Below are 27,457 nucleotides of genomic sequence, written 5' to 3' on the forward strand. Positions count from 1 at the left end.
ACTGAAGTCACTCCGACCATACAGAGCCATCCATTCAACACTGCCAGCAAACCTTTATGTGCCAGGAACTGAGCTAAGTGTTGAGGAAACAAAAATGGACATGAGCTACCTTGTATTTTCAGAAGCTCCAAATAGCATCAGTATTTATGCTAAGGTCACACTTAAGAGATTTAGCCGTCCTGGGTTTAGGCATTTGCTGGGCTTTACTTTTCCTTGGTTTCATCTCCCTGGTCCTGACTCTCCACTGTTAATCTCTAACTCTGCTATTTGTCCTTGCCTGGGAGTCAACTCCCTTTCCTTTCTGTCAATTCGTGCTGTGATATATAGCCCTGATTCTTATAAACATGGTTCAAAAACCTGGTGCTTGGGTTTGCAGTACCTAAAAACTGATGTATTCAGTGATTTCCAAAATTACAAGTCACTCACAGGGACCTGCTGTGTCATAAAAAAGATTGGACAAGAATGGCAAACCTTTTAGAATATTGCACAATAGGTGTGATGGCTCACGCTTGTAATGCCAACACTTTTAGCTGAGGCATGAGGAACACTGGAGCCCAGGAGATTGAGCCTGCAGTGAGCCATGATGGAGCCACTGCGCTCCAGCCTGGGCAATAGAGTGAGACCCTGTCTCAAAACAATTTAATAAGTAGTTTTCTAAGCTAAAAAAGAGAGAAAGGTTTGGGAAAGGCAGATTTAAGATCAAAGAGATCCGCGAGAGTATGGTACCCAGGTCTAGGTGGCGGGGGATATACTCCTCAACTCCACCGAGAGGGCCATCACCATCGGTTTGTCAAAGAGATCTGCCTGATGCCGGAAACGCTCTCCCAGTCTCCCCAGGGGAGAGTCATGACCATTCCATACCAGCCCGTGCTGGCCAAGTCCCCAGTCATCTGCGCGGGCGGCCAAGATCGTTGCAACAAGGCTGTGGACTACCCCCAAGGCACCCGTGACCTGGAGGGACCACCTCTAGATGCCTACTAGATTCAAGGACAACACATCATTTCTCCGCTTGATCTGGCCAAGCTGAACCAGGTGGCAAGACAACAATCTCACTTTGCCATGATGCACGGAGGGACCGGATTCACCCGAATTGACTCCAGCTCTCCAGAGGTGAAAGGCTAAGCAAGTTTGGATACATCTACTCAAACTATGGCGGGGCGCGGTGGCTAACTTCTGTAATCCCAGCACTTTAGGAGGCCGAGACAGGCAGATCATTTGAGGTCAGGAATTCGAGAACAGCCTGGCCAACATGGCGAAACCCCATCTCTACCAAAAATACAAAAAATTAGCCGGGTGTAGTGGAGGGCGCCTGTAATCCCAGCTACTTGGGAGGCTGAGGCAGAATCGCTTGAATCTGGGAGGCGGAGGTTGCAGTGAGCTGAGATTGTGCCATTGCACTCCAACCTAGGTGACAAAGCAGGACTCCGTCTAAAAAAAAAACAACCAAGGCCGGACGCGGTGGCTCACGCCTGTAATCCCAGCACTTTGTGAGGCCGAGACGGGCGGATCACGAGGTCAGGAGATCCAGACCATCCCGGCTAACACGGCGAAACCCCGTCTCTACTAAAAATACAAAAAAAAAAAACTAGCCGGGCATAGTGGCGGGCGCCTGTAATCCCAGCTACTCGGGAGGCTGAGGCAGGAGACTGGCGTGAACCCGGGAGGCGGAGCTTGTAGTGAGCCCAGATCACGCCACTGCACTCCAGCCTGGGCTACTGAGCGAGACTCCGTCTCAAAAAAAAAAAAAAAAAAAAAAAAAAAAAACCGACCAAACAAAAATCTACTCAAACCACCCACACATTCACCATTCCAAATAACTTAATTGGCTGTGTAATCGGCCCCCAAGGCGCCAACATTAATGAGATCCGCCCGATGTCTGGGGCCCAGATCAAAACTGCCAACCCAGTGGAAGGGTCCTCTGATAGGCAGGGTACCATCAGGGGCTCTGCTGCTAGTGTCAGTCTGGGCCAGTATTTAATCAATGCCAGGCTTTCCTCTGAGAAGGGTACGGAGCGCAGCTAGAATAGTGTAGGTTCCCTCAATAACCCCTTTGTGCTGTTTTCCCATGATCCACCTGTGTAGTTTCTGGTGAGTGATTCCAGGTTTTAAATAATTTGTAAGTGTTCAGTTTCTACACAACATCATCTGCTAAGAATTTTAAAATCACATTCTCTGTTCAGCTGTTAATGCTGGGAACCATATTTAATTTTATAAGCTTTTCCCTGTTTTTAGTTTTGTTTTGGCTTTTCGGGTCATGAATTTTATTTGTCGATAAAATATTTAAGAGTGAAATGTTAATAAGTTTCACTTTAGTTCTGTAATATCAAGAATTTAAGAATTGGCTGGGCGCGGTGGCTCATGCCTGTAATCCCAGCACTTTGGGAGGCTGAGACCGGGAGATCACAAGGTCAGGAGTTTGCGATCAGCCAGTTCGATACCAGCCTGGCCAACATGGTGAAACCTTGTCTCTACTAAAAATACAAAAATTAGCTGGGTGTGGTGGCGCACGCCTGTAATCCCAACTACTCGGGAGGCTGAGGCAGAAGAATCGCTTGAACCCGGGAGGTGGAGGTTGCAGTGAGCCGAGACGGAGCCACTGCACTCCAGCCTGGGCGACAGAGTGAGACTGCATCCAAGAAAAAAAAAAAATTTTAAGAATTAAAACAAGCCAGGCGCAGTGGTTCATGCCTGCAGTCCCAACACTTTGGGAGGCTGAGGTAGGTGGATCACCTGATGTCAGGAGTTCCATACCAGTCTAGCCAACATGGTGAAACCCCATCTCTACTAAAAATACCAAAAAATTAGCCGGGTGTGGTGGTGGGCGCCTGTAACTCCAGCTACTTGGGAAGCTGAGGCAGGAGACTCCCTTTAACCCCAGAGGGGGAGGTTGCAGTGAGCTGAGATGGGGCCACTGCACTCCAGACTGGTCAACAGGAGCGAAACTGTCTAAAAAAAAAAAAAAAAGTAAAATAAAAAAAGAAAGGAAAAATAACAGAATAGAATATCGTGCAATAAATTCCCATTTCTAATTAAGTTTGACAACATAATTGCTAAGCAATTCAGATATGAAAGGGCTTCTTTCAGGCACTCAGGTGGAGGGTCCTTAAGCCAAACTGTTAAGAGTCCCCTTCTGGCCGGGCGCGGTGGCCCACGCCACCCAGCACTTTGGAATTACAATCCCAGCACTTTAGAAGGCTGAAGTGGGTGGATCACCTGAGGTCAGGGGTTCAAGACCAGCCTGGGCAACATGGTGAAACCCCGTTTCTACTAAAAATACAAAATTAGCTGGGCGTGGTGGTGCGTGCCTGTAGTCCCAGCTATTTGGGAGGCTGAGGCAGAAGAACTGCTTGAACCCGGGAGGTGGAGGTTGCAGTGAGCCAAGATCGCGCCACTGCACTCCAGCCTGGGCAACAGAGTGAGGCTCCGTCTCTAAATAAATAAATAGAGTCCCCTTCCACCCAGACTTTCCGACCTATTTACATATCTGCTGCCAAGTGGCTATATGAAGTTTCAGATCTCATTATTTAGAGTGGCTTAAGGTGGCAGAGGCATGACTACCTGGATAATCACATTATGGAGGTTGAGATACTAAACATCAAAAAAAGGCATTTGCTTTTAAAAACATGGATTCCTAGACCTCCCTGATAATTCTAATTCAGTATATTCCAGGAGTGTCCCTGGAACATTTCATGTTCTCTTAATGGACATATACATGTATAAGGACATACTAGACAGTGTGTGTATATCCCTTAGCGGCAGATGCTGTACCATGCCGTTAGCCCTGGGGATACAAGTGTTGGTAGCATACAAAAAATGTCAAGCCGGCCGGGCGCCGTAGCTCACGCCTGTAATCCCAGCACTTTGGGAGGCCGAGGTGGGTGGATCACCAGGTCAGGAGATCGAGACCATCCTGGCTAACATGGTGAAACCCCGTCTCTACTAAAAAATACAAAAATTTAGCCGGGCGTGGTGGCGGGCGCCTGTAGTCCCAGCTACTCGGGAGGCTACTGGGCAGGCTGAGGTAGGAGAATCTCTTGAGCCTGGGAGGTCGAGACTGCAGTGAACTATGATTGCGCCACTGCACTCCAGCCTGAGAAACAGAGTGAGACCGTTTCAAAAAAAAAAAAAAAAAAAGAAAGAAAGAAAAACTAAAAGAGGGGCCGGGCGCGGTGGCTCATGCCTGTAATCCCAGCACTTTGGGAAGCCGAGGCGGGCGGATCACTTGAGGTTGGAGTTCGAGACCAGCCTGGCAAAACATGGTGAAACCCCGTCTCTACCAAAAGATACAAAAATTAGCCGAGCGTGGTGACGCGCGCCTGTAGTTCCACCTATTCGGGAGACAGAGATGTGAGGATCGCTTGAGCCAAGGAGGTCGAAGTTGCAGTGAGCCGATATTGCGGTTCTGCACTCCAGTCTGGGCCACAGAGCAAGACCCTGTCTCAAAAAAAAAAAAAAAAAGGAACAAAAGAAAAAAGAAAAACAAGGAGAAATGGGAAAGTGGGAGGAAAGTATATCAGCGGCGAAAAAGGCCTCCGCGACCTTCCAGCTCCAGGGGGAGGGGCGGCGGCTCATTTACCCTTGGCCACCGCGCTCAGCATCCCCGCCCGCCGCCGGCCGTTCACGTGCTCGCCCCTACGCCATCGGCAGCCCGCAGCCCGGTGGCCGTGCCCAGATCAGAATCGCCTCGATAATCAGTGGCCGGGGACAAGCCCGGCCTCGTCTATCTGATCAATTCATCACTTCTGAGCGCCGGGCCCCGCAGGGCCAGCTCCGGGACCTCGGGGACCACAGCGTTGCCGCCGCCTAAGGGGCCTCGCTGCACAGCGCCCCGAGGGGGCTTCGCAGGAGGAGAGCTTTTCATTTCGGGTCGGCCCGGCGGGGCTGGGGTCACGATCCGATCAAATAAGATCAAAGTGTAAGCGGGAGGAGGGGCGCAGGGGTGGGCGCACGCACTCGCCTAACACGCTCCAAGCGCGCACACTCACACACTCACGCGTCCACTCACACTCACCCCGCACGCGCCTCACACACGACACCACAGCTCCGCACACAACACCCAGGACCCAGGCCGCTCTCCCTCCCTAAAACAGCGGAAGTCCGCTCCCCCCTACCGCGGCTTTTAAGCCCTCCACCCCCTCCCGCGCCTTGGAGGATTCTGGGAGAAACCACCGAGCACAGGCGGACGAGTCCTGAGGAACGGGGTGTTCCTCAGAGTGCGCGCGTTGCTGCCCTCGCGTGGCTCGGAGGGGAACATAGGTCCCAGGAAAAGGCGGTACTAATTTCTACCTTACAGAATCGTGGTTCTTTTTTTTTTTTTGGAGACCGGTTCTCGCCGTGTCGCCCAGGCTGGAGTGCAGTGGAGCGAACACGGCTCATTGCTCCTAGATCAAGTGATCCTCCCACCTCAGCCTCCTGAGTAGCTGGGACCACAGGCGATGGTCACGGCACCTAGCCTTTTGACCTTTGTATAACTACATATTTATATACATATCTTTAGTTTTTCTGTGATCGTGACTTTAATTTGTCTTCAATTTCTTTCTTTCTTTTTGAAATGGAGCCTCGCTCTGTCGCTCAGGCTGCAGTGCAATGGCACGGTCTCGGCTCACTGCAACCTCTGCCTCCCGGGTTCAGGTAATTCTCCTGCCTCAGCCTCCGGAGTAGCTGGGATTACAGGGGTCCGCCACTATGCCTGGCTAATTTTTGTATTTTTAGTAGAGATAGGGTTTCATCATGTTGGCCACGCTGATCTCGAACTGCTGACCTCGTGATCCGCCCGCCTTGGCCTCCCACAGTGCTGGGATCACAGGCGTGAGCCGCTGCGCCCGGCCCAATTTCTTTCTTTTTTTTATAGACGGCGTCCAGCTCTGTCACCCAGGCTGGAGTGCAGTGGTGCGATCTCGGTGCACTGCAACCTCCACCTCCTGGGTTCAAGCGATTCTTCTGCCTCAGCCTCCCAAGTAACTGGGATTACAGACGCCCGCCACCACGCCCGGCTAATTTTTGTATTTTTAGTAGATTTGGGGTTTCACCGTGTTGGCCAGGCTGGTCCTGAACTCTTGACCTCAGGTGATCCGCCTGCCTCAGACTCCCAAAGTGCTGGGATTACAGGTGTGAGCCACCGCGCCCGGCCTTAAATTTTTTTGAGATGGAGTTTCGTTCTTGTTGCCTGGGCTGGAGTGCCATGGCGTGATCTCGGTTCACCGAAACCGCCTCCCGGGTTCAAGCAATTCTCCTGCCTCAGCCTCCCAAGTAGCTGGGATTACAGGCATGTGCCACCATGCCTGGCTAATTTTGTATTTTTAGTAGAGTTAGAGTTTCTCCATGTTGGTCAGGCTGGTCTCGAACCCCCGACCTCAGGTGATCCGCCTGCCTCGGCCTCCCAAAGTGCTGGGATTACAGGCATGAGCCACCGCGCCCAGCCCTTAAGTTTTTAAATATGATTCAACTTCAGGATATTCATAGGTGAGTGACTTCTTTTCCAAGAAGACATCAATCCCTGGTCATTACCATGGGGAGCATCAGCTTCCCCAGTAGCCCCTTCTCCCTAGGGAGAAGGCAAACATCATTTTACCAAAGGGAAAGGTGAGGAATAGAGTACATATGTATGTATGTATGTATGTACTTATTTATTTGAGACAGGGTCTTGCTCTGTCGCCTATGCTGGAGTGCAGTGGTACAATCATGACTCACTGCAGCCTCAACCTTCTGGGCTCAATTGATCCTCCCACCTAAGCCTCCCAAGTTGCTGGGACCACAGGTAACACCTGGCTTTTTCTTTTTTTCTTTTTCTTTTTTTTTTTTGAGGAGTCTCGCTCTGTGACCCAGGCTGGAGTGCAGTGGTGCCATCTGGGCTCACTGCAACCTCCGCTTCCCAGGTTCAAGCGATTCTCCTGTCTCAGCCTCCTGAGTAGCTGGGATTACAGGTACGTGCCACCATGCCCGGCTAATTTTTTGTATTTTTAGTAGAGACGAGGTTTCACCGTGTTAGCCAGGATGGTCTTGATCTCCTGACCTTGTGATCCATCAGCCTCAGCCTCCCAAAGTACTGGGATTACAGGCATGAGCCACCGCATCAGGCCCACACCTGGCTACTTTTTAAAACACATTTTTGTAGACAGAGGTCTCACTACGTTGCCCAGTCTGGTCTTGAACTCCTGGGCTCAAGCGATCCTCTTGCCTTGGTTTCCCAAAGTGCTGGGATTATAGACTTAAGCCACTGCACACAGCCAAGAATACTGTATTTAAATCTAAGTATTAGGAAGTCAGGATATCTATGAAATGAGTACAGATAGGAAGGCATATTCCTGTCCCCACTTAGAGAGCCCTAAGTCTGCCCAGAACTTAATGCTGTGGCACCCAAATTTTTGAGCCTTCATTTATGGTCATATCTATTAAAACATACGTTGACTTCCAAGTTCCAGAATGAGTAGAGTGTAAAATAGCAGTGGTTATATAAGCAGAATTAGCTCCTCTCACATTAGAAAGCATAATTTTAATGGCTCAATTCCTTCTTTTTCCTTTTTCAATGAAATGGGTGTTGGGGGGTAGAAATCAGAAGAATTTTGGAGAGTAGTACAAAATGATTTAAGTTCTAATTTGTACTTGTGCCAGTCTCACCAGGCACTTGAAATAAACAAATAAGGGGGAAAGTACCCATTGTATGTGCCAGAATCCCGCTGGCTCAAGGATTTTTTTTATTTTTTTTTATTTTTTTTGAGACGGAGTCTCGCTCTGTCACCTAGGCTGGAGTGCAGTGACACATTCTTTTTTTGTATTTTTAGTAGAGACAGAGTTTCACCATGTTGGCCAGACTGGTCTTGAACACCTAACCTCAAGTGATCCACCCGCTTCAGCCTCCCAAAGTCTGGCTCAAGGATTTTCTAGGTGTCTGGCTGGTTAACTTGTTAACTTCATTTGAATGAAGATGTTTATGACTGCTTAGAGCAGATGATACTTGTATTTTAATAGCAATAGTAGATGAAATGTATTGGGGGTGCTTTCTACCTTATTTCATATACCTTAATACTTATTCATTCACATATATATGAATATCTTATTCGTATATATATGAAAACTTACTACATGCATTTTTATTTAGTTATATATATCTCAGCATATCATATATACATATATATATCTAGTTATAGATATCTCTAGATATATCTGTCTCAGCTGCCCTAAAGGAGAAAACTAGGCCATCATAGATTCTTAATTATATAATACATTCAATGCTCTCACAATGGGATAACAGGAATGATGGTATTTACTAATGTGAACTAAAAAGGTAGGCTATGAACTGAACCCAGGGGAGGATTGAACAAACTTCAATAAATTCAGCATGTGACAAATAAATTGACAAAGATTGTAGGGAAAAAAAGTTTATTTTCAAGGATTTGTGCAGACAATGGTGAATAAAAAATTGTATTTCAACTATAAAAAGGAGCTGACTTCATTCCACCCTGGCCTACAGGGTTTATGGTGATGCCAGTTTGAATCTGAGGCAATACTGCTATCCCCATTCCTCCACCTGTAAAAGATTCCCCCAGAGGAATAACATTCTATAACTTTTAGTCAAAAATATGTAAGACACATCAAACAAAGTAATGAGTTAAACAAGTTTCTGCTTATCTGCTTAGGGAAAGTCAAGAAATGAAACAAATGTATATTTGTTTCTGGATGTAAATTACCTTTACCTTGTGCACTTTTTGGTACATTCTGGTATGAAAACATCTCAAAATGTAACAACACAAGAGTTTGGGTCAAGACGACCCACCCAGGAGGCTGTAAAAACTGGTTTGAACTAGAACTGTGGAATGGAACTAGTTTAAAATATGAAGCAGCTCTAAACACCAAGCTTAGAGACATTTGCCCTATTAGAAAACAAAAATCATTAAAGCTACAAAATAACAAGTGCAAACATGCTGAACCTGTTTCCAGGGAGTGACATTCCCTTCCGCCAACAGGTCCCAAACTCACACCCACAAGGTGTAACTCTCTTTCCTGTTCCACTGGATTTCCCTTCTCTCATCTCAAAGGTCCTCAGAAATGACAATGGAAAATGTATGAATTGTTGAAATTTACCCTGTGGACCAAGTCCTGAAGAGATAACAGCCACAACTCTGAGATGATTAGACATGTAGTGTTTACTTGATGACTTTCTGTATTTCTAGAAACCCTCAAAGCATTAAACTGCCTATTTCAAAATCTAAACTTCCTAGCAGCTTTTATTATTTGGAGTAAGCAGACAGAAGACAATTTACTGCCACACAGGAATCAACCACAGCTAACTTGTCCACCATTAAGTTTTACGGTAATGGACAATTCAACTGGAAGACCCATGTCTATGCTTGCTTATAATAATTTAATTTTAGACCTACTCTTTTTTTTAAATAGAGAAGTTCTAGACATCCAACAGCTGATCCTTCCATAGATATAAGGAGGGAATGGAGAAGTCTTCCTGCCAAATGCTGAGCCATCTAAAATGGTCTGCTCAGGAGTTACTAACTCCATGGCAAAGTACTTCAGTATCAATTGCAAAGTTCTGTTTTCTTCTACTTCAGGAAACAACCTCATTTGATTTGTGGACCCTATGAACTATCCAAACACACTGATGAATATCAGCAACTTCTCTCATTTGAATTTCTCATGTCCTTAAAGTAAATAGAATTTCCAGAGACAACTAAAGAGCAATGCAATATGAAGAAAATTAAAAGTTGGCTAAGAAAAATAAGTAATCAACTAAAAATTGCCATAACACTCAGACTTAAACAGAAAATAAGTTTGTTGTCTTTTATAAGATGACAAAACTTCAATCTAACATCACAAGTTCTTATACTAGATGAATTTACTAGTATATGCATCAATATACTGGATTTCTTTCTTCTACCCTAACTGCAAATATACTAAACAATTATTTCTTCAATAGTTTCTTTTTCCCCTAGTTGTGGCATTTAAAACTGAGTAACAGTATTTAGCACTAAGTAAATTTAGAAAATATAAAAAGGTTTTACGAAATAGCAACAGTTGATTCATTTTTCATATACCATCTGATCAAGTGAAGTCTCCATTTGAGGATACTGGTGAACAGAAAAATTTTTTCTTGTCTAAGCCACTGCTTTCTGGTCTCATCACACAGATAATTCTCAAATTTTATGTAGGCCCAGATTTTCTTGGCAAAACTCTCAAGATACCAGCACATAACACAGCTACTTCATCTGTTCTCTTTTTGCAATGAGCACTATGCCTCTCTTTTATGTTCCCAGATGGGTACATGAAAGATAAATTTCTAAAGCCAAAGAATTTCTTGGCATTTCATAACTGTTTCCCACCCAGCATCCCCTCCCCAATTTGCCAGATCCAAATCAAAGAGTGAAAAGAAGTCTTGAAAATTCTCTCTCTTCAAAAGAAGTCTGAACACAGCCTAGTTCCTTCCCTAATGAGCCTCAGTTTGAAAAGATCCTGATGAGGAGCTGAAGAACAAAACAGGATGACAGGTTTTTATGAAGGAGGTATGTAATCTTATCACTCAGGGGTGTAATTTACCTGGACATTATATGCACTCTGCCAAGGACTGATTTACACACAGATCAAAGGAAGCTGGCTTTCTGTAGTCCCCTGAAGCATAAATAATGTTCGTGACCATGAGTTTTCCCCACATATGGCAGGGGCAGGTGCTGTGGTGTCATCCTGGGGACTGATGATTTCAGCTGAACTCTCCTACACTGGGTTCAGGTCTCCAACAGGTTCTTCATCCCCGTCCCCTTGGTTGGCAGTTGATGACTTGGGTGCTTTGGAATTCATTTTATAAACAGGACGTAAAAGGCCATTACAACACAAGCAATTGCCACAGCAGCATGCAGCCTGGTTCCAATCACAGCGGCTAGCAGGCAAAAGAGAGAAGAAATCACACCCTGCCCTTCACTGAAGTCCTCACTTTCAAGGTGATATTTTGAAGTCTCTAGTCACAGACAGACATATCAACGCTCTCAAGGGCCTGGGATGTTTTTATTTTATTTTTGGAGGCAGTCTCACTCTGTTGGCCAGGCTGGAGTGCAGTGGCGCGATCTCGGCTCACCGCAACCTCTGCCACCCGGGTTCAAGCAATTCTCCTGCCTCAGCCTCTTGAGTAGCTGAGATTACAGGCGCCTGCCACCATGCCCAGCTAATTTTTGTATTTTTAGTAGAGATGGGGTTTCACCATCTTGGCCAGGCTGGTCTTGAACTCTTGACCTCAGGTGATCCACCCGCCTTGGCCTCCTAAAGTGCTGGAATTACAGGCGTGAGCCACCGTGCCCGGCTCCCTGGCTAATTTTTGTATTTTTAGTAGAGACAGGGTTTCACCATGTTGGCCAGGCTGGTCTCGAACTCCTGACCTTGGGTGATCTGCCCTCCTCGGCCTCCCAAAGTGTTGGGATTACAGGCATGAGCCACCGCGTCCGGCCTCTGGGATGTTTCTAAATGCTATCCTTATGCTTTAGGGTCTAGGTGAATATACTGTTTGTTTATATTTTTTCCTTTTTCAAAAAAAAGTTTAGGTAGATAGGATTCGAAATGAATGTGCCTCAAATAAAAAGTACAAAAAAGCATCTGAGTTAATTAAATCAAACCTTAAAACAGACTCCAATGTACCATTTACAGAAAATCAAGAAAAATTTTCCGTAGAAAAATCTTTTTCCCACTGAAGGGAGGAATTCCACCCCAGCCTAAAATGATTTGATGTGTATACTTTTACTCCATGGAGAATACAAAAATCATCTGGATGCTAAAATAGACAATTATGTTTTTAAATAAATTTTTTTTTTTTGAGACAGGGTCTCCTGGGCTGGAGTGCAGTGGCTCCACCATGGCTCACTGCAGCCTCAACCTCCTAGGCTCAAGCAATCCTCCCACCTCAGTCTCCTGAGTAGCTGGGACTACAGGCACGTGCCACCATACCTGGCTAATTTTTGTATATTTTGTAGAAATGGGGTCTCACTGTGTTGCCCAGGCTGATCTACAACTCCTGGACACAAGCAATCCTCCTGCCTTGGCCCCCCAAAGTGCTGAGATTATAGGCATGAGCCACCACACCCAGCAAATTTTAACTTTTACCTCTTCCCTCAACTTTGGAGAATGATTAATTTTCCAGACTCTCAGACCCAATCTGAGGGATTTTTTTCTAAAAATGAAACCAAATACAATCCCAGCTCACTGTACTCCCTATTTTGTAGCTCCACACTGTCCAGAGATGGCAGTCTCTTCTCCCTGTCCAGACATGGCCTCACCTTTGTAAAACACACCCCAAACACCCTTCTTCTCTGATAGCAGCCAGGTTTTGAGACGAGGTACTTTCTTGAAGTAGGCACAGGTGCAAACAAAGAGCAAACCAAACACCAGAATCCCATCCAAGGAGTACACTGTTAAATAAAGAAGAAAAGAAGACCTTAGGTACTGATCTAGCGTCGGACCTGTGATCCCGCCTGAGAACTCTAAGGAAGATAGTGTGTGACATAATAACAAAATAATAACCCCAACAGGCAGTACCGACACTTGACAAGAGGGAGCCAGGATCCTGGGACTAACACGATTATTTTACTGTTCCCAAAAACTGCTTGTAGGAGGAAGGGGGATCAAATGAGCCCAGGAGTTCGAGGCTGCAATGAACTACGATCATGCCTACTGCACTGTAGCCTGAGCAACAGAGTGAGACCCCAACTCAAAAAAAAAAATTTTTTTTTTTTTTTTTTACATCCCCTTTACTAAAATGTCACTGGTCCTTCCCCTCACCTTTCAAGAAGTAGAAATCCTGGGCAGAAATTAGCATCCCAGGAATGACTAGTGTTGGCAATAGATTGAGACATATGAATCCTTAGAGACTCAGCACAGAGAATTTAACATGTTCTTGTTATAAATCACTCATATGATAAAGGAGAGCTAGATATGTAGCCAAAACTGTCAGATATGCAACTGTTGGTGAAGAATATGTTAAGGCAAAAAATTAAGCTTAATGAAAGTTGCAAGAGTAAGAATCCACATGACTACAATTTTCCTATCATTATCTTACACTTTATGGATGATACTCTAACAAGCCGAATTTCTGCCAGAATAATAACAGATTTTTCTAAAACAAAGAAAAAGTATCTAAGGCTTCAACATAGAAAGCTTTAACTTCTTAGCTCTGTTTCTTAAATACATAAACCAAGCTTATTTCTTGTACAGGGAAGCACAATGAATCACCTAATTGCAAAAAACAAGAAGATATTGGACCACAAAATGGGGGAAGAATGACTAAAATTTATTCAGCAATTACCGTGTCAAACTGCTGTCTTACTTCCTGGTTCAGATTCTGTCTTCCTCTGGGTAAATTCCCTTTTCTTACTGTGCCTAGTATCCTGAGACCTCTGACCTCCCAGGAAGCTCCAAATGAATATTATATATAACCAGTGTCTGCCAGTTCTAGATCACGCTACCTCTCTTCCTCCAGTAAAACTGTCTCACAGCTAAGGTGTCACTAAGAAAGGGTCCAGCAAATTAATACATACACTAAGGTTTTCTGAGGAACTATACCTTCACGTGCTACCCCTTTTCTCTCATAAGTTTCTGCAGACAATGCCAACATTCACAAGGAGGTTAAATTCGAGTCTTCAGTGCCAGGTCTATGGACAAAGTACTTTTGAGAAATGCTTTCCGGAGCCCCTCAAATCATCGTAATGCCTAAAAGGCTTTCTCTTCTCCTTTCCTGTAAGGTTGACGCTAAAAATCATGAAGGCCCTCCTTCCTGTCCTCCTCTGGAATTCAGAATTCATAAAGTGTTTGAAGAGGCCTGGAAAATTAGGTCAGATAAACTGCCTCATCATCTAGAAGAGGCAGTGTCTAAATCCACCCCTTGCAACACTAGTCAGGGTCTCCACGTGGGATTACCCCGCCAGGACTTTAAAATCAGAAATCTTTCGGTATTTTTCCATAACAAGAAGCTTTTGTGGGGTCTACATTCACCAGCACCCCCAAAAGTGTGGGACTTGATATTCTATGTCCTTTATTTGCCCTCTCAACAAAACTACGGTCCGAAAGTATGAGAACGTAGGGAGCTGGGAGGAGGAGCCTCTCTCTTCCCCGGGTTTAAATAGCAGTAGTACCTCTGGGACTGACCTCTCCAAGGGCCAGAAAGAACTAAGAAAAAGAAAAGGGAAAGCAAAGCATAGGGATAGATAACTCGAGGTGTGAGCATAAGAGGCACTGGGGGTCCTAGATGAATATGGGAAGGGGGAACCCGTAGAGGAGTATAGGGGTACAGAAGTTAGGGGCGTCGAGAGGCCAAGGGGGGCCGGGCTGGGAGGGGGCGGGGAGAACGGCCACGTCAGTCCCGGCCCCGCCCGCCACGTTTTCCCTTAGTCCTTCACTCCCACCCTTCGCTCAGGGCATCAGTTCTCACCGTTCGTCATGGCGGCTGTCCCTGGACCTGGGTAGGGGGTCCGGGTTCAGTGGTAATAGCGGCGGAGATGGGGGAGCGCCCGCTTGACACTTCCCGATCCGGGCCGAGGCGACTGGAAGAAGCCGTAGTACGCAGGAGCAAGGGCCGAGAGGCGAGCGCCGAACGCTATCAGGAGTGGCTAGCCGATTGTCGAGCTCGGGAAACTGCGTGTTTACGTAGAGTAAGAAGAACGCTATCCCGGAGGCTTCCTGCTTTGCCGTGGTAACTAAGTCTTTTCTGCGTGCCCCTGCGGGCGTAGGGCTGGGGCTGGCCCGCGTCAGTGTGTTTGAAAAGGTAAAGGCTTGTAGTTTTGTAGTTTATTTTGCGCCGTGGCGGCTGCTGTGTGTAAGCAGCAGCCTACCTATAAGGTTTTCATCGTCCTGGGCTTCCACTTGAGAGAACTCCAGCACCGCGGGTGAAGAAGCCGCACCTGCGGCCTCCGTGACTGCCCTTGAGCTGCTCTTCCTTACTCCGGATGGAAATCTAGTCAGACTGCGTCTGAACGTTGCAAATGAAATGAGGAACCTTGTAACAAAAACAAGTCGCGGCCGGGCGCGGTGGCTCACGCCTGTAATCCCAGCACTTTGGGAGGCCGAGCCAGGCGGATCACCTGAGGTCGGAGTTCGAGACCAGCCTGACCAACAAGGAGAAACCCCGTCTCTACTAAACATACAAAATTAGCCGGGCGCGGTGGCTCATGCCTGTAATCTCAGCACTTTAGGAGGCCGAGGCAGGAGATCGTAGTTCGAGACCAGCCTGACCAACATGGAGAAACCCCGTCTCTACTACAAATACAAAATTAGCCGAGCATGGTGGCTCATGCCTGTAATGTAATCCCAGCTACTCGGGAGGCTGAGGCAGGAGAATCGCTTGAACCTGGGAGGCGGAGGTTGCGGTGAGCCGAGATCGCGCCATTGCACTCCAGCCTGGGCAACAAGAGCGGAAACTCCGTCTCAAAAACAAAACAAAACAAAACAATAACAACAAAAAAAACCAAGTCGCATCTTTCAGATCCTAAAGCACCACGTCGTCGGAAAACATTCAAATGGTTGCCCGTTTGCTTGTGTGAATTTTTCTTTTCCTTAAACTATCAGGAGAATCTCGATTCTCCTGCATTTAATTAATGCTGGGATCACTTCAGCCACTTTAACCAGAAATCGGCGATATCTAGACACCGCTTCTCTGAGGACACTTTGACAACGTGACAAAAGACATTGCCAGTCTAATGATGGGGGTGGGGTGGAGGAGACAAAAGTACAGATTCAGATTTGCATACTGAAATCCTTAATTGCACACAACTCGGCCCGCTTTATTAGAGTTCGGGCGGAAGTGCGACACGGAGTCCTCCAAGGCTAACTGGAGGGTTAAATTATAAGGTTACTAATCCGCCGTGCTTGTCAAGGGCCTAAAGGGACTCTGCCCCTTTCTGCTGCAGTGCCATCTGCTGGCTGCAGCCTGCTTGGTTACCCAGAGGGAAAACTGCCAAAGCATCCTCTGGAAGCTGGCCTGGAAAGACAAGCCAAAGTCTAGTGCAGGACAGACGCCTTGAGAAAATATACATACATGCAGAAAGAAAAAAAAAAAAAGACGGCGTATATACGGGACAAAACCTAGGACAAGGCCAGGCAGCCACTCAGATTATATATATGTTTGCACATTCACAGACAGACAAATTCCCCTGCCCAAAAGAACTGTTCAGGACCACTCAAAAACAAAACAGAACAAAAGCTCTATTGTTTAGGCCTTCGAACGCTTCATCAACCATTGTCTAAAACAGCAGCAGCTGGCCGGGCGCGGCTCACGCCTGTAATCCCAGCACTTTGGGAGGCCGAAGCAGGCGGATTACCTGAGGTCAGGAGTTCAAGACCACCCTGACCACATGGTGAAACCCCGTCTCTACTTAAAAAAAGAAAAAAAGAAATACAGAAATTAGCCTGGCATGGTGGCGTGCGCCTGTAATCCCAGCTACTCGGAAGGCAGAGGCAGGAGAATAGCTTGAACCCGGAAGGCGGAGGTTGCAGTGAGCCGAGACAGCACCACTGCCCTCCAGCCTGGGCGACAGAGCGAGACTCCATTTCAAATAATAATAATAATAACTGCCTCTTTGGCCGGGCGCGGTTGCTCACGCCTGTAATTCCAGCACTTTGGGAGGCCGAGGTGGGCGGATCACCTGAGGTCGGGAGTTCGAGACCAGCCTGACCAACATGGAGAAACCCCGTCTCTACTAAAAATACAAAAGTAGCCGGGCATGGTGGCACATGCCTGTAATCCCAGCTACGTGGGAGGCTGAGGCAGGAGAATCGCTTGAACTGGGGAGGCAGAGGTTGCGGTGAGCTGAGATCCTGCCATAGCACTCTAGCCTGGGCAACAGAGTGAAACTGCGTCTCAAAAAAAACAAAGAAAAGAAAAAAAATTGCCCCTCTTGTAATCCTACAGCCATCACCTTAGTAATTTTGCTATATCGGTAGTCTTTAAGTATCAATTATGTCCTCACAACAATGAAAACTTACATTTTTATAACATTTTGACATTTTCAAAGCAAACACACCTTGTCATATGATCTTATTTAACCCTCACAACTGCCTGATTACCCGTTTTAGAAATAAACCAAGGTTTAGGGTAAGGACTGCCAAGAATTACACTGGCACAATAATTCCAGCTTTCTGAAATCAGGACTAGAAAATTTTCCTCCATACCACACTGGTGTTTCCTTTGACAGCAACCACTACCTACTGAATAATGCCTAAGTCCTTAGCCTGCTTTTCAAGGCCTTCCAATAGTATTTTCCACTGTTCCCTATATGGGCTTTAAGCTTTGTCTATAAAGACTATGTTCTACAGTCTTTGCTTTCTCATTTTTGCTCATGCTACTCACTTTTTAGAGATAATTTTTTCTCCCCATTTTTTTTTAACTAGATGAAAACCTCTCCAATTTTTGTCATACTCTGAAAGACAAGTCTTTCCTCTTCTGTCATTCTCAGAGGTTAGAATAAAAGTTAATCAGCTGGGCGCGGGGGCTCACGCCTGTAATCCCAACACTTTGGGAGGCCGAGGCAGGAGGATCACCTGAGGTCGGGAGTTCGAGACCAGCCTGGCCAGCATGGTGAAACCCCGTGTCTACTAAAAATTCAAAAAAATTAGCCGGGAGTGGTGGCAGGTGCCTGTAATCCCAGCTACTCAGGAAGCTGAAGCGAAAGAATCGCTTGAACCTGGGAGACGGATATTGCAGTGAGCCGAGATTGTGCCATTGCACTCCAGCCTGGGCAACAGAGTGAGACTCCACCACCAAAAAAAAAAAAAAAAAAAAAGTTAAGCCCGGGCGCAATGGCTCACGCCTGTAATCCCAGCACTTTGGGAGGCCGAGGCGGGAGGATCACCTGAGGTCGGGAGTTCGAGACCAGCCTGGCCAGCATGGTGAAACCTTGCCTAAAATCACAAAACTAAAAACACAAAAATTAGCCGGGCATGGGGGCGTGCGCCTCCAATCCCAGCTACTCCGGTGGCTAAGGCAGGAGAATCGCTTCAGACTGGGAGGCGAAGGTTGCAGTGAGCCGAGATTGTGCCACTGTACTCCAGCCTGGACAACAGAGTGGGACTCCCTCTCAAAAAAAAAAAAAAGAATAAAATGTAAAGGCTGGGCATGGTGGCTCACACCTGTAATCCCAGCACTTTGGGAGACGGAGACGGGTGGATCACTTGGGTCAGGAGTTGGAGACCAGCCTGGCAACATCGTGAAACCCTGTCTTTACTAAAAATACAACAATTAGCTGGGCGTGGTGGTGTCTGTCTGTAATCCCAGCTACTTGGGATGCTGAGGCAGGAGAATCACTTGAACCGGGGAGGCAGAGGTTGCATTAAGCCGAGATCATGCCACTGCACTCCAGCCTGGGAGACAGAGAAAGACTATGTCTCATAAACAGAAAAAAAAAAATTAAGGATGAAATGAAAGCTGAAAAACCAGGAGGAGTGATGAATTGGCAAATTACAATTTTTTTTTTTTTGAGACAAAGTCTCACTCTGTTGCCCAAGCTGGAGTGCAATGGTGCGATCACTGCTCACTGCAACCTCCGCTTCCTGGGTTCAAGCAATTCTTCTGCCTCTCCTCCCGAGTAGCTGGAACTACAGGCACGCGCCATCGTGCCTGGCTAAGTTTTGTATTTTTAGTAGAGATGGGGTTTCACTATGTTGGCCAGGCTGGTCTTGAACTCCTGACCTCGTGATCCGCCCACCTCGGCCTTCCAAAGTGCTGGGATTACAGGCGTGAGCCACCACACCCGGTGGCAAATTCCAATTTTTATTTTATTTTATTTTAGCTTTGAGACAGAGTCTCGCTCTGTCGCCCAGGCTGGAGTACAGTGGCGCCATCTCGGCCCACTGCAAGCTCCGCCTCCCAGGTTCACGCCATTCTCCTGCCTCAGCCTCCGAAGTAGCTGGGACTACAGGCGCCTGCCACCACGCCTGGCTAATTTTTTGTATTTTTAGTAGAGACGGGGTTTCACCGTGTTGACCAGGATGGTCTTGATCTCCTGACCTCGTGATCCACCTGCCTCGGGCTCCCAAAGTGCTGGGATTACAGGCATGAGCCACCGTGCCCGACCTCAAATTACGATTTCTAAAGGGCAGTGATAATGCACACAGTATCTTATGATTAAACAGTTTTCTTTTAACTCCACTCAAAATTTACTTTTTCTTCATTTTCCACGTCTGTCTCTATTCTTCCTACCTTTTTTCTCCCACTCTTAAATTTATTTCTTCTTTCTCCCTCCACCATATTTTTTCTTTTTCATATTGTATAAGATATTTTACATTTTTTAATTGAATAGAGTGAGTCTCACCAGGCTATTTCAAAATTAGTTGTATCAAGACTTTTATATTCTAAAAACAAAAAGTTGACCAGGTGCGGTGGCTCATGCCTGTAATCCCAGCACTTTGGGAGGCCGAGGCAGGCAGATCACGAGGTCAAGAAATCGAGATTATCCTGGCCAACATGGTGAAACCCCGTCTCTACTAAAAATACAAAAATTAACTGGGCGTGGTGGCATGCACCTGTAGTCCCAGCTACTCGGGAGGCTGAGGCAGGGGAATCGCTTGAACGCGGGAGGAGGAGGTTGCAGTGAGCTGAGGTCGCGCCACTGCACTCCAGCCTGGTGACAGAGTGAGACCCCGTCTCAAAAAAAAAAAAAAGTTCAGTTTTCTGTGAAATTAAGTTAGCTCCTTTCTAAGGTTGTTGGAGGATTAAGTGAATTACTATTTACAACAATATCTGACATGAGTAAGTATTCCATAAATGATAGCTATTATTGTTGTTCATTTTGAGGGAAGAGAGAGACCCTCTCATATTGTTCTGTACTCAGAAAAGGAAAGAGAAGAGAAACTAAAGGCAGGTAGCCCAGCGCCTAGGAACCACACCTGAAACCAGGCCTAGGCCTGCCTGACCTAAGCCTGGTAGTTAAAATTCGACCCGTGACTTAGCAACTGATGTTATCTATAGATTCCATATATTGTTTGGAAAGACATTGTGAAACCTCCAGTTCTGTTCTGTTTCGCTCTGACCACCGGTGCTTGCAGCCCCTGTCATGTACCCCCTAGCTTGCTCAATCGATCATGACCCTCTCATGTGGACCCCCTTAGAGTTATGAGCCCTTAAAAGCACAAGTTGAGCACCTGAAGAGCTCGGCTCTTGAGACAGGAGGCTTGCCGATGCTCCCAGCCGAACAAACCCCTTCCTTCTTTAACTCGGTGTCTGAGGAGTTTTGTCTGAGGCTCCTCCTGCTACAATTTGTTTTAAAAGTATCTGTGGTTGGCCTGGTGGCTCACGCCTGTAGCCCCAGCACTTTGGGCACTGAGGTGGGCGGATCGCTTGAGCTCAAGAGTTCAAGACTGGCCTGCACAATATAGTGAAAGCCTGTCTCTACAAAAAATAAAAAAATTACCCAGGCATGGTGATGCATGCCTGTGGTCCCAGCTACACGGGAGGCTGAGGTAGTAGAATCACCTCAGCCCTGGAAGTGGAAGTTGCAGTGAGTCTTGATTGTACTGCTGCACTCCAGCCTGGATGACAGAGCGAGACCCTGTCTCAAAAAAAAAAAAAAAGTACTTGTCAGTGTCTACTACTGTGTGCTAAGCACTTTGCTTGATTTTGCAGAAATGGGGCATTAAATAAGTCCCTGCCCTCAGAGAAGAAAATATGTTGGGTAAGATAGATGAATAAACACATTTTAATAGAACATGAGCATTGTGTAAAGACAGTATCTTTGATTTTCACAACTGTTTTACAGATTTTTTTTTTTTAATTAAATCTTGAGACTTAAAGAAGGGACGTGGGTGAGATAACATAGCCTGTTAGGATCCATACCCAGGTCTAAGTTCAAAGCTCCCTTTCCCTTGTTATCACACTGCCTCAAATTACAGTGCTTTCCACTGATACTGATCTTTGATTATTTTGTTACAATCATTAATGTTTCTGTCACCCTGGAAAGTCTCATAGCCTCACTGCCACCCAGTGCAGTCATGTCTCACATCAGGCCAAAGCCTGGGTGACCAGCTCTTGCAGCCCAACTGCAAAGAATAAATAGAGCCTACTGGCCTAGGGACTCTCAATTCAGACAGTCCTTCCTCAATTCCTTTCATTGTTCACTGGAGAATTGGTAGTTGTTGCCAAACGCCTGTCAGTCAAGAACAGTGGCCTGTTTGTTAGGGTTGTTGCAGTTATTGCGGTGAACACTAATCAGTCATGGAGACCATGACTGTGGCATTCTGGTTTAACCAAAGAGTAAGTTGAGCCTCAAAGGCACAGCTTGCAACAATAGCTTCATTTGAATTACAACATATTTGAAAAAGGATGTCAAATAGGCATTAATTTATGCTACAAACATTTGTTCCAGGACTTCTAAATCTAAGGAATGTGCTAGCCTTTGGGAACTCAAAGATGAATGAGAAATAGACTCTGTTCTTAAAAAGTTTAAGATTTAGTAGAAAAAGATAAGCTGTGTTTATAAATAACCAAAAAATACAGCAGAAAGTGAGAAGTGTCCAAGGAAAATGAAAACTAAGTGCCGGGGTGGCGGGGGGTAGGTAGAAATGGGAAACTGCCTTCAGCTGGAGCGTTCAGGGAAGGCTTTATTGAGGAGCAGACATTTTAGCTGGGCCTGAAAAGCTTATAGCATTTCAATAAGCAGAAATAAAGAGCATTCTAGTGGGGAGGGAATTGAGCCATCAAAGGCCTGGAGAGGGAAAGTGTAAGGTAAGATTGGGGCACAGTAAAGCCTCCCTTCCTCCTTCAATGGCTAACTCACATTCATCCCTCAAGTCCCAACTCAGACCTCACTTGCTCAAGGTAGACTTCTCGGACCTTCAGTCTCCTTCCCCGATCATGTTTCCAAAGCATACTATATCTGTTTAACTTATGTCCCCCTGCTATATTGTAATGTTCATTTGTTTTGTTTGTCATTTTATCCACAATCCCATAGCTAGTGCTGAACATTTTGCAAGTGCTTCATGAATATTTATTGCATGAATAGTTGAACGTGGCCTTGTGGAACTGGAATGCAGAGCTCATGAAGGAGAACAGCAGAAGATAATGGTGAAAGGTAGGCCCTTAAATAAAAACAACTGCCGGGTACGGTGGCCCATGCCTCTACTCCCAGCACTTTGGGAGGCCAAGGCGGGCGGATCACCTGAGGTCGGGAGTTCAAGACCAGTCTGACCAACATGGAGAAACCCCATCTCTACTAAAATACAAAATTAGCCAGGCGTGGTGGCCCATGCCTTTAATCCCAGCTGCTCGGGAGGCTGAGGCAGGAGAATCGCTTGAACCCGGGAGGCAGAGGTTGCCGTTAACCAAGATTGCACCATTGCACTCCAGCCTGGGCAACAAGAGCGAAACTCCATCTCAAAAAATAAAAAAAAAATAATAAAAACAATGATACTTATGGAATATTTACTACATGCCAGGTACTACCCAAAACACTTTATGGTTATTAACACATCTAATAACCTCATAATAACCTTATATGGTTAGTAACTATTATTATCCCCCTGTCATAGATGAGGAAATGGGTGTACCAGCAGGTCAAGTAAGTTGTCTCAAGGTAACATAGCTGATAAATAGTACACCTAGGATTTCAGACTCAACCTATCTGATCTCAGAGTCTGCATATTTAACCATGGAGCATAGGAAGTGTGGTTAAGACTGCATTAAGATTATTGCAGAAATTCTGAAAGCCATTTTAAAAGTGACATAACCTCACTAAGCCCAAATTAGGGAGAAGCACTGTAGACGTCTACACCCTGGGATGGAGGGGTGAAAGTGGAGGTAGGGGTGGGACTGCAAAGCTTCTGCCTTGATTTGGAGTCTGAGTGGTGCTACCTGCCTACCAATATCTCATCACTAACACCTCTCAGACCCACCATCCAGCTCCTGCTTTCCTCATTTCTGATAATCCCACCCCTGCCATTCCTTCCAAATTACTCTCATACAGCTCCATTTCTTCCTTCTATCAATTACCTCTCTGCTGATTCCATTCTTTTGTGAACAAATCTCTTTTGTCATTACCTTTTTCATTAAAAGCTCATTCCATTTTTTTTGCTGTAATGAAAAACAGGATTTTCTGAGCAGTTAGCTAAATGGCTGGGATAAGTTCACAGCTTCATTCATTCAGTAATCATTTATTCAAAGTCCACATTCCTAGGTCCTAATGCCCTCTTTTTTCTTTCTTTTTTTTTGAGACGGAATCTCGCTCTTGTTGCCTGGCTGGAGTGTGGTGGCATGATCTCGGCTCACTGCAACCTCTGCCTTCCAGGTTCAAGCGATTCTCCTGCCTCAGCTTCCCAAGTAGCTGGGACTACAGGTGCGTGCCACCACGCCCAGCTAATTTTTGTATTTTTAGTAGAGACGGGGTTTCACCATGTTAGCCAGGATGGTCTCAATCTCCTGACCTCTTGATCCGCCCACCTCGGCCTCCCAAAGTGCTGGGATTACAGGAGTGAGCCACCGCTCCCGGCCTTTACTGCCCTCTTAAGGCTACTTTCCTCTTTGCTTTTCTACCTTCAGTATCCAACTATATACTCATTCTTTAACCTGTTATAATCTGGCTTCCATCTTCACCAACACCTTCAAACTTTGTTCTCCAGATCATTCCCATACCTCCTAATTGTCAAATCCAAGGCCTTTTCTTAAATCTTCAATCTTGTAATCTCTGGCACTGAGCACTCCATACCACCTGCTTTTCTTTGTTGGTTTTGTTTTGTTTTGTTTTGAGACAGAGTCTTGCTCTGTTACCCAGGCTGGAGTGCAGTGGCATGATCTTGGCTCACTGCAACCTCCGCCTCCTCGATTCAAGCTGTTCTTCTTCCTTAGCCTCCCGAGCAACTGGGACTACAGGTGCTCGCCACCACACCTGGCTAATTTTTTTATTTTATTTTTATTTTTTGTATTTTTAGTAGAGACAGGTTTTCATCATGTTGGCCAGCCTGGTCTGAAACTCCTGACCTCAGGTGATCAGCCCAAACCTGCTTCTTTTTGAAACTTTTTCTTTTTGGGTTTTCAGTTCTTCTCCTCCCTCTCCTCCTCCTTATCCTACTTTTATCTTTTCCTACCTCTTTGACTATTCCTTCTGTCACTCTGTCTCCTTGATGTACTGTTTCTAAGGCTGTGCCCTTTGCCTCTATTCTCTCAGCCTTTGTTTCCGTGCAATCTCTAGACTATCACTTTGTGATGGTATCTCCCATGTCATTTTCTCTAGTACTAATTTTTCTTTCTTTCTTTCTTTTTGTGTGTGTGTGTGTGTTTTAGTAGAGACAGGGTTTCACCATGTTGCCCAGGCTGGTCTCGAACTCCTGAGCTCAGGGAGTCCACCCACCTTGGCCTCCCAAAGTGCTAGGATTACAGGCGTGAGCCACCGCACCTGGCTTCTAGTACTAATTTTTCTGTGGATTTCCGGGCCTGTAATTCCTGGCCTGGACCTGGATTTCCATCAGTTTTAGTACATCTCCAGACTCTCAAACACAGACTAAACTCATTTCCTTCCACTTCCAACTTCTTTCCCCTTTTTCTTTCCTATTTATATTAATAGCATTCCATTCTTCTGTCAATAGCTTTCACATTCATTGTCACAAAGTCCTGTAAATTGTCTCGTTAAGTTTGTGTTAAATCAGTTCCTTCTTCCTCTTTGCCTTAATTCAGATTATAATCATCTCTCATACTAGTTTCCCCGCAAAGGTGATCTTTTTAAAACTGTAAAGTCATGTGACACATCTGTTTAAAGACTTCCCAAGAACTCTGTAGTTTGAAGTTCAGTCTCTGAAGAGAACATTTAAGGCCTTTCACACGCAGATTCCAGCCTCATTTCCTGCATCCCCACCCAAAAAACTTGGCTCTGGCAACCCACAGAGAACATCTTGTAGAAGCACACCATGACTTTTCACTCTGTGTTTTCCTTCTGCTCTGCTTATCACACTGCAATTTTTTTTTTTTTTTTTTTTGAGACGGAGGCTCGCTCTGTTGCCCAGGCTGGAGTGCAGCGGCGCGATCTCGGCTCACTGCAAGCTCCGCCTCCCGGGTTCATGCCATTCTCCTGCCTCAGCCTCCCAAGTAGGTGGGACTACAGGCGCCCGACACCACGCCCGGCTAATTTTTTGTATTTTTTTTTTAGTAGAGACAGGGTTTCACTGTGTTAGCCAGGATGGTCTCAATCTCCTGACCTCGTGATCCGCCCACCTCGGCCTCCCAAAGTGCAGGGATTATAGGCGTGAGCCACCACGCCTGGACTGACACTGCAATTTTTTTCCCCCACTTTGTGTTTTGGATCTCAGGTTCACAGGATTGAATTATGCACATGCCGCAGCTCATGGCATACTATTACAATTGGCCCTTCCAAAGTCCTTCACTTTTTATTTATAAATTTATTCCTTTTATCCTTATTCCCATTTCTCCTACACTGCAACTTTCTAGTGTGTTTAATGTCTATGCTTTTTTATATTTTCCTTTAAAATAAGTAGTATTTTTAATTTCTATAAATGGTATTATATTATAGATTTTATTGTTTCTTACTTTTTTAACTTAACACTGTTTTCAAGTTCTGTCCATGTTGCTAAATCTATTGCTTCTGATTGCTGCATTGTACTCCGTGCTATGCATCCAGCATATTTTACCTATCTACTCCCCTGATAACAGACACTATGAATGTTTTATGCCTGACCTCCTGGACACTGGATCACTACCTAAAAGCAGTTCTCAAACCTATCAGGCTCAACAATCTCCCTTAAATATTAATAACAAATACAGTGTCTCCATTATTGTGCAGTGAAATTCAAAAATAATATAATTTACTGTGGTAGGTGACCTCTCAGAAAGCCCCCAGTGATCTCCCCAGCAATATTCTTGCCCTTATGTAATCCCCTCTCCTTGAATTTGGGCTGCACTTTTTTTTTTTTTTTTTTTTTTTTCTGAGATGGAGTCTTGCTTTGTCGGCCAGGCTGGAGTGCAGTGGCACCATCTCAGCTCACTGCAACCTCCGCCTCCTGGGTTCAAGCAATTCTCCTGTCTCAGCCTCCTGAGTAGCTAGGATTACAGGTGTGCATCACCACACCCGGCTAATTTTTGTATTTTTAGTAGAGACAGGGTTTCACCATGTTGGCCAGGCTGGTCTCAAACTCCTGACCTCCTGATCCGCCCACCTCGGCCTCCCAAAGTGCTGGGATTACAGGCGTGAGCCACTGCGCCCAGCCCTAGCTGCACTTTTTTACTCACTTCTAGTGAATAGAATAGGGCAGAAATTATAGGATGTCACTTCCAAAATTAGGTAACAAAAAACCTGTGATTTCTGTCTTTTGGGTTCTCCCACTTGTGTCCTCTGGAGGAAGGCAACTGGCACATTGTGAGCTGCCCTATGGAGTGGATTACATGGCAAGGAACTGAGGGAGACCTCTGGGCAACATCCATTAAAGAACTGAGGCCCTTAGTCCAACAACCTGGAGGAAGTGAAACCTCCAGCAACCTGTGACTGACTCTGGCAAATTCTCCTCCATCAACACTTGAGGTATGACTGCAGCCCCAGCCAACATCCCGACTGCAACAGGAGGGACCTTGAGCCACAGGCACCCAGTTAAATTGCACCCACATTGCTGACCCACAGAAACTGTGTGATAAATATTTGTTTTAAGCCACTAAGTTTTGGGGTAATTTGTTACGGCAATAAATAACTAATATATCTACCTACTCACATAATTTTGAAAATAACATAATATCCTAACAGGATCCAGTGATCCAGTGGCCAGGAGGTCAGGCATAAAGGTAATATAAAAGTAAAGTAAAAATAGTAACATTTGTTTCAATATATAAATACTCAGGTATGATGGCACTAGGGGGGGATAATGAAGATTTCAGATGCTTCTACCTATATGTAGAATTGCTTTGAATGCAGACTGATTTGGGTGAGTATTGTCGACCTAAAATGAAGAAGCTGAGGCAAAATTAATATAAATAGAGAGTTTATTTGGGCCAAACTTGAGGATTGCAACTCAGCAGCATAAAGTTGCCTAGAATATACACTCTAAGATTAGCAGCAGGTACAAGTGGATTTTTAAAGGAAAAGAATGAGGACAGGGAGTGGGCTGATACAAAGTTGTCTTTAAGGAGTTCTCATTGGTTCACAAAAATAACATTGATTAGTAATTGGCTAAACATTATCAAGCTATAGGGTGTGCGATATGGTGTCTGATGGGGCATAATTAGGCTAATTTATAACTAATACTTGTGGCAATAGCAAGCGGTTTTAAGACATAAATACATAGCTCAAAAGGGGGCAAGCAGGATGTGATTGCCTCTCATTTTAATGCCTCTTTGGGCCTAATAATTTAACTCACATTCCTCAAATCAAAGTTATTTTTTCATTATTCACTATTCAAATTATTACAAGTGATGTTGCTTTTGGTGACGTTATTTCTTGAAATGGTACACAGCTCTTAATGAATTCCAGACAAAACAAAATACAATTACTATTCAATTTTG

The 27,457-nt window shown here is 45.5% G+C and overlaps 1 protein-coding gene, 1 long non-coding RNA gene, 1 other non-coding gene and 1 pseudogene across 3 annotated transcripts; 2 read left to right on the plus strand and 2 right to left on the minus strand.

The window, feature by feature from the left end:
• Positions 1–344: 344 nt before the first annotated feature.
• Positions 345–1,353, plus strand: LOC101133698 (poly(rC)-binding protein 1-like; annotated as a pseudogene).
• Positions 1,354–4,668: 3,315 nt separating this feature from the next.
• On the minus strand, positions 4,669–5,088 carry LOC115932632 (small Cajal body-specific RNA 2). The gene has a single exon (XR_004068864.1).
• Positions 5,089–8,362: 3,274 nt separating this feature from the next.
• TMEM167B (transmembrane protein 167B) lies at positions 8,363–17,282 on the minus strand. Its single transcript, XM_004026248.5, has 3 exons — positions 14,411–17,282; positions 12,264–12,395; positions 8,363–10,879 (listed from the first exon to the last, which is right to left on the minus strand). The coding sequence occupies exons 1-3, from the start codon at positions 14,418–14,420 to the stop codon at positions 10,797–10,799; spliced, it is 225 nt and encodes a 74-aa protein (XP_004026297.1). The 5' UTR covers positions 14,421–17,282; the 3' UTR covers positions 8,363–10,796.
• On the plus strand, positions 14,656–26,702 carry LOC129525108 (uncharacterized). Its single transcript, XR_008669178.1, has 3 exons — positions 14,656–14,743; positions 21,918–22,037; positions 26,307–26,702. It is a non-coding gene; the product is annotated as an uncharacterized lncRNA (long non-coding RNA).
• The last annotated feature ends 755 nt before the right edge of the window (positions 26,703–27,457 follow it).

Source organism: Gorilla gorilla, chromosome 1, assembly GCF_029281585.2.
Source record: "Gorilla gorilla gorilla isolate KB3781 chromosome 1, NHGRI_mGorGor1-v2.1_pri, whole genome shotgun sequence".
Classification (NCBI taxonomy): domain Eukaryota; kingdom Metazoa; phylum Chordata; class Mammalia; order Primates; family Hominidae; genus Gorilla; species Gorilla gorilla.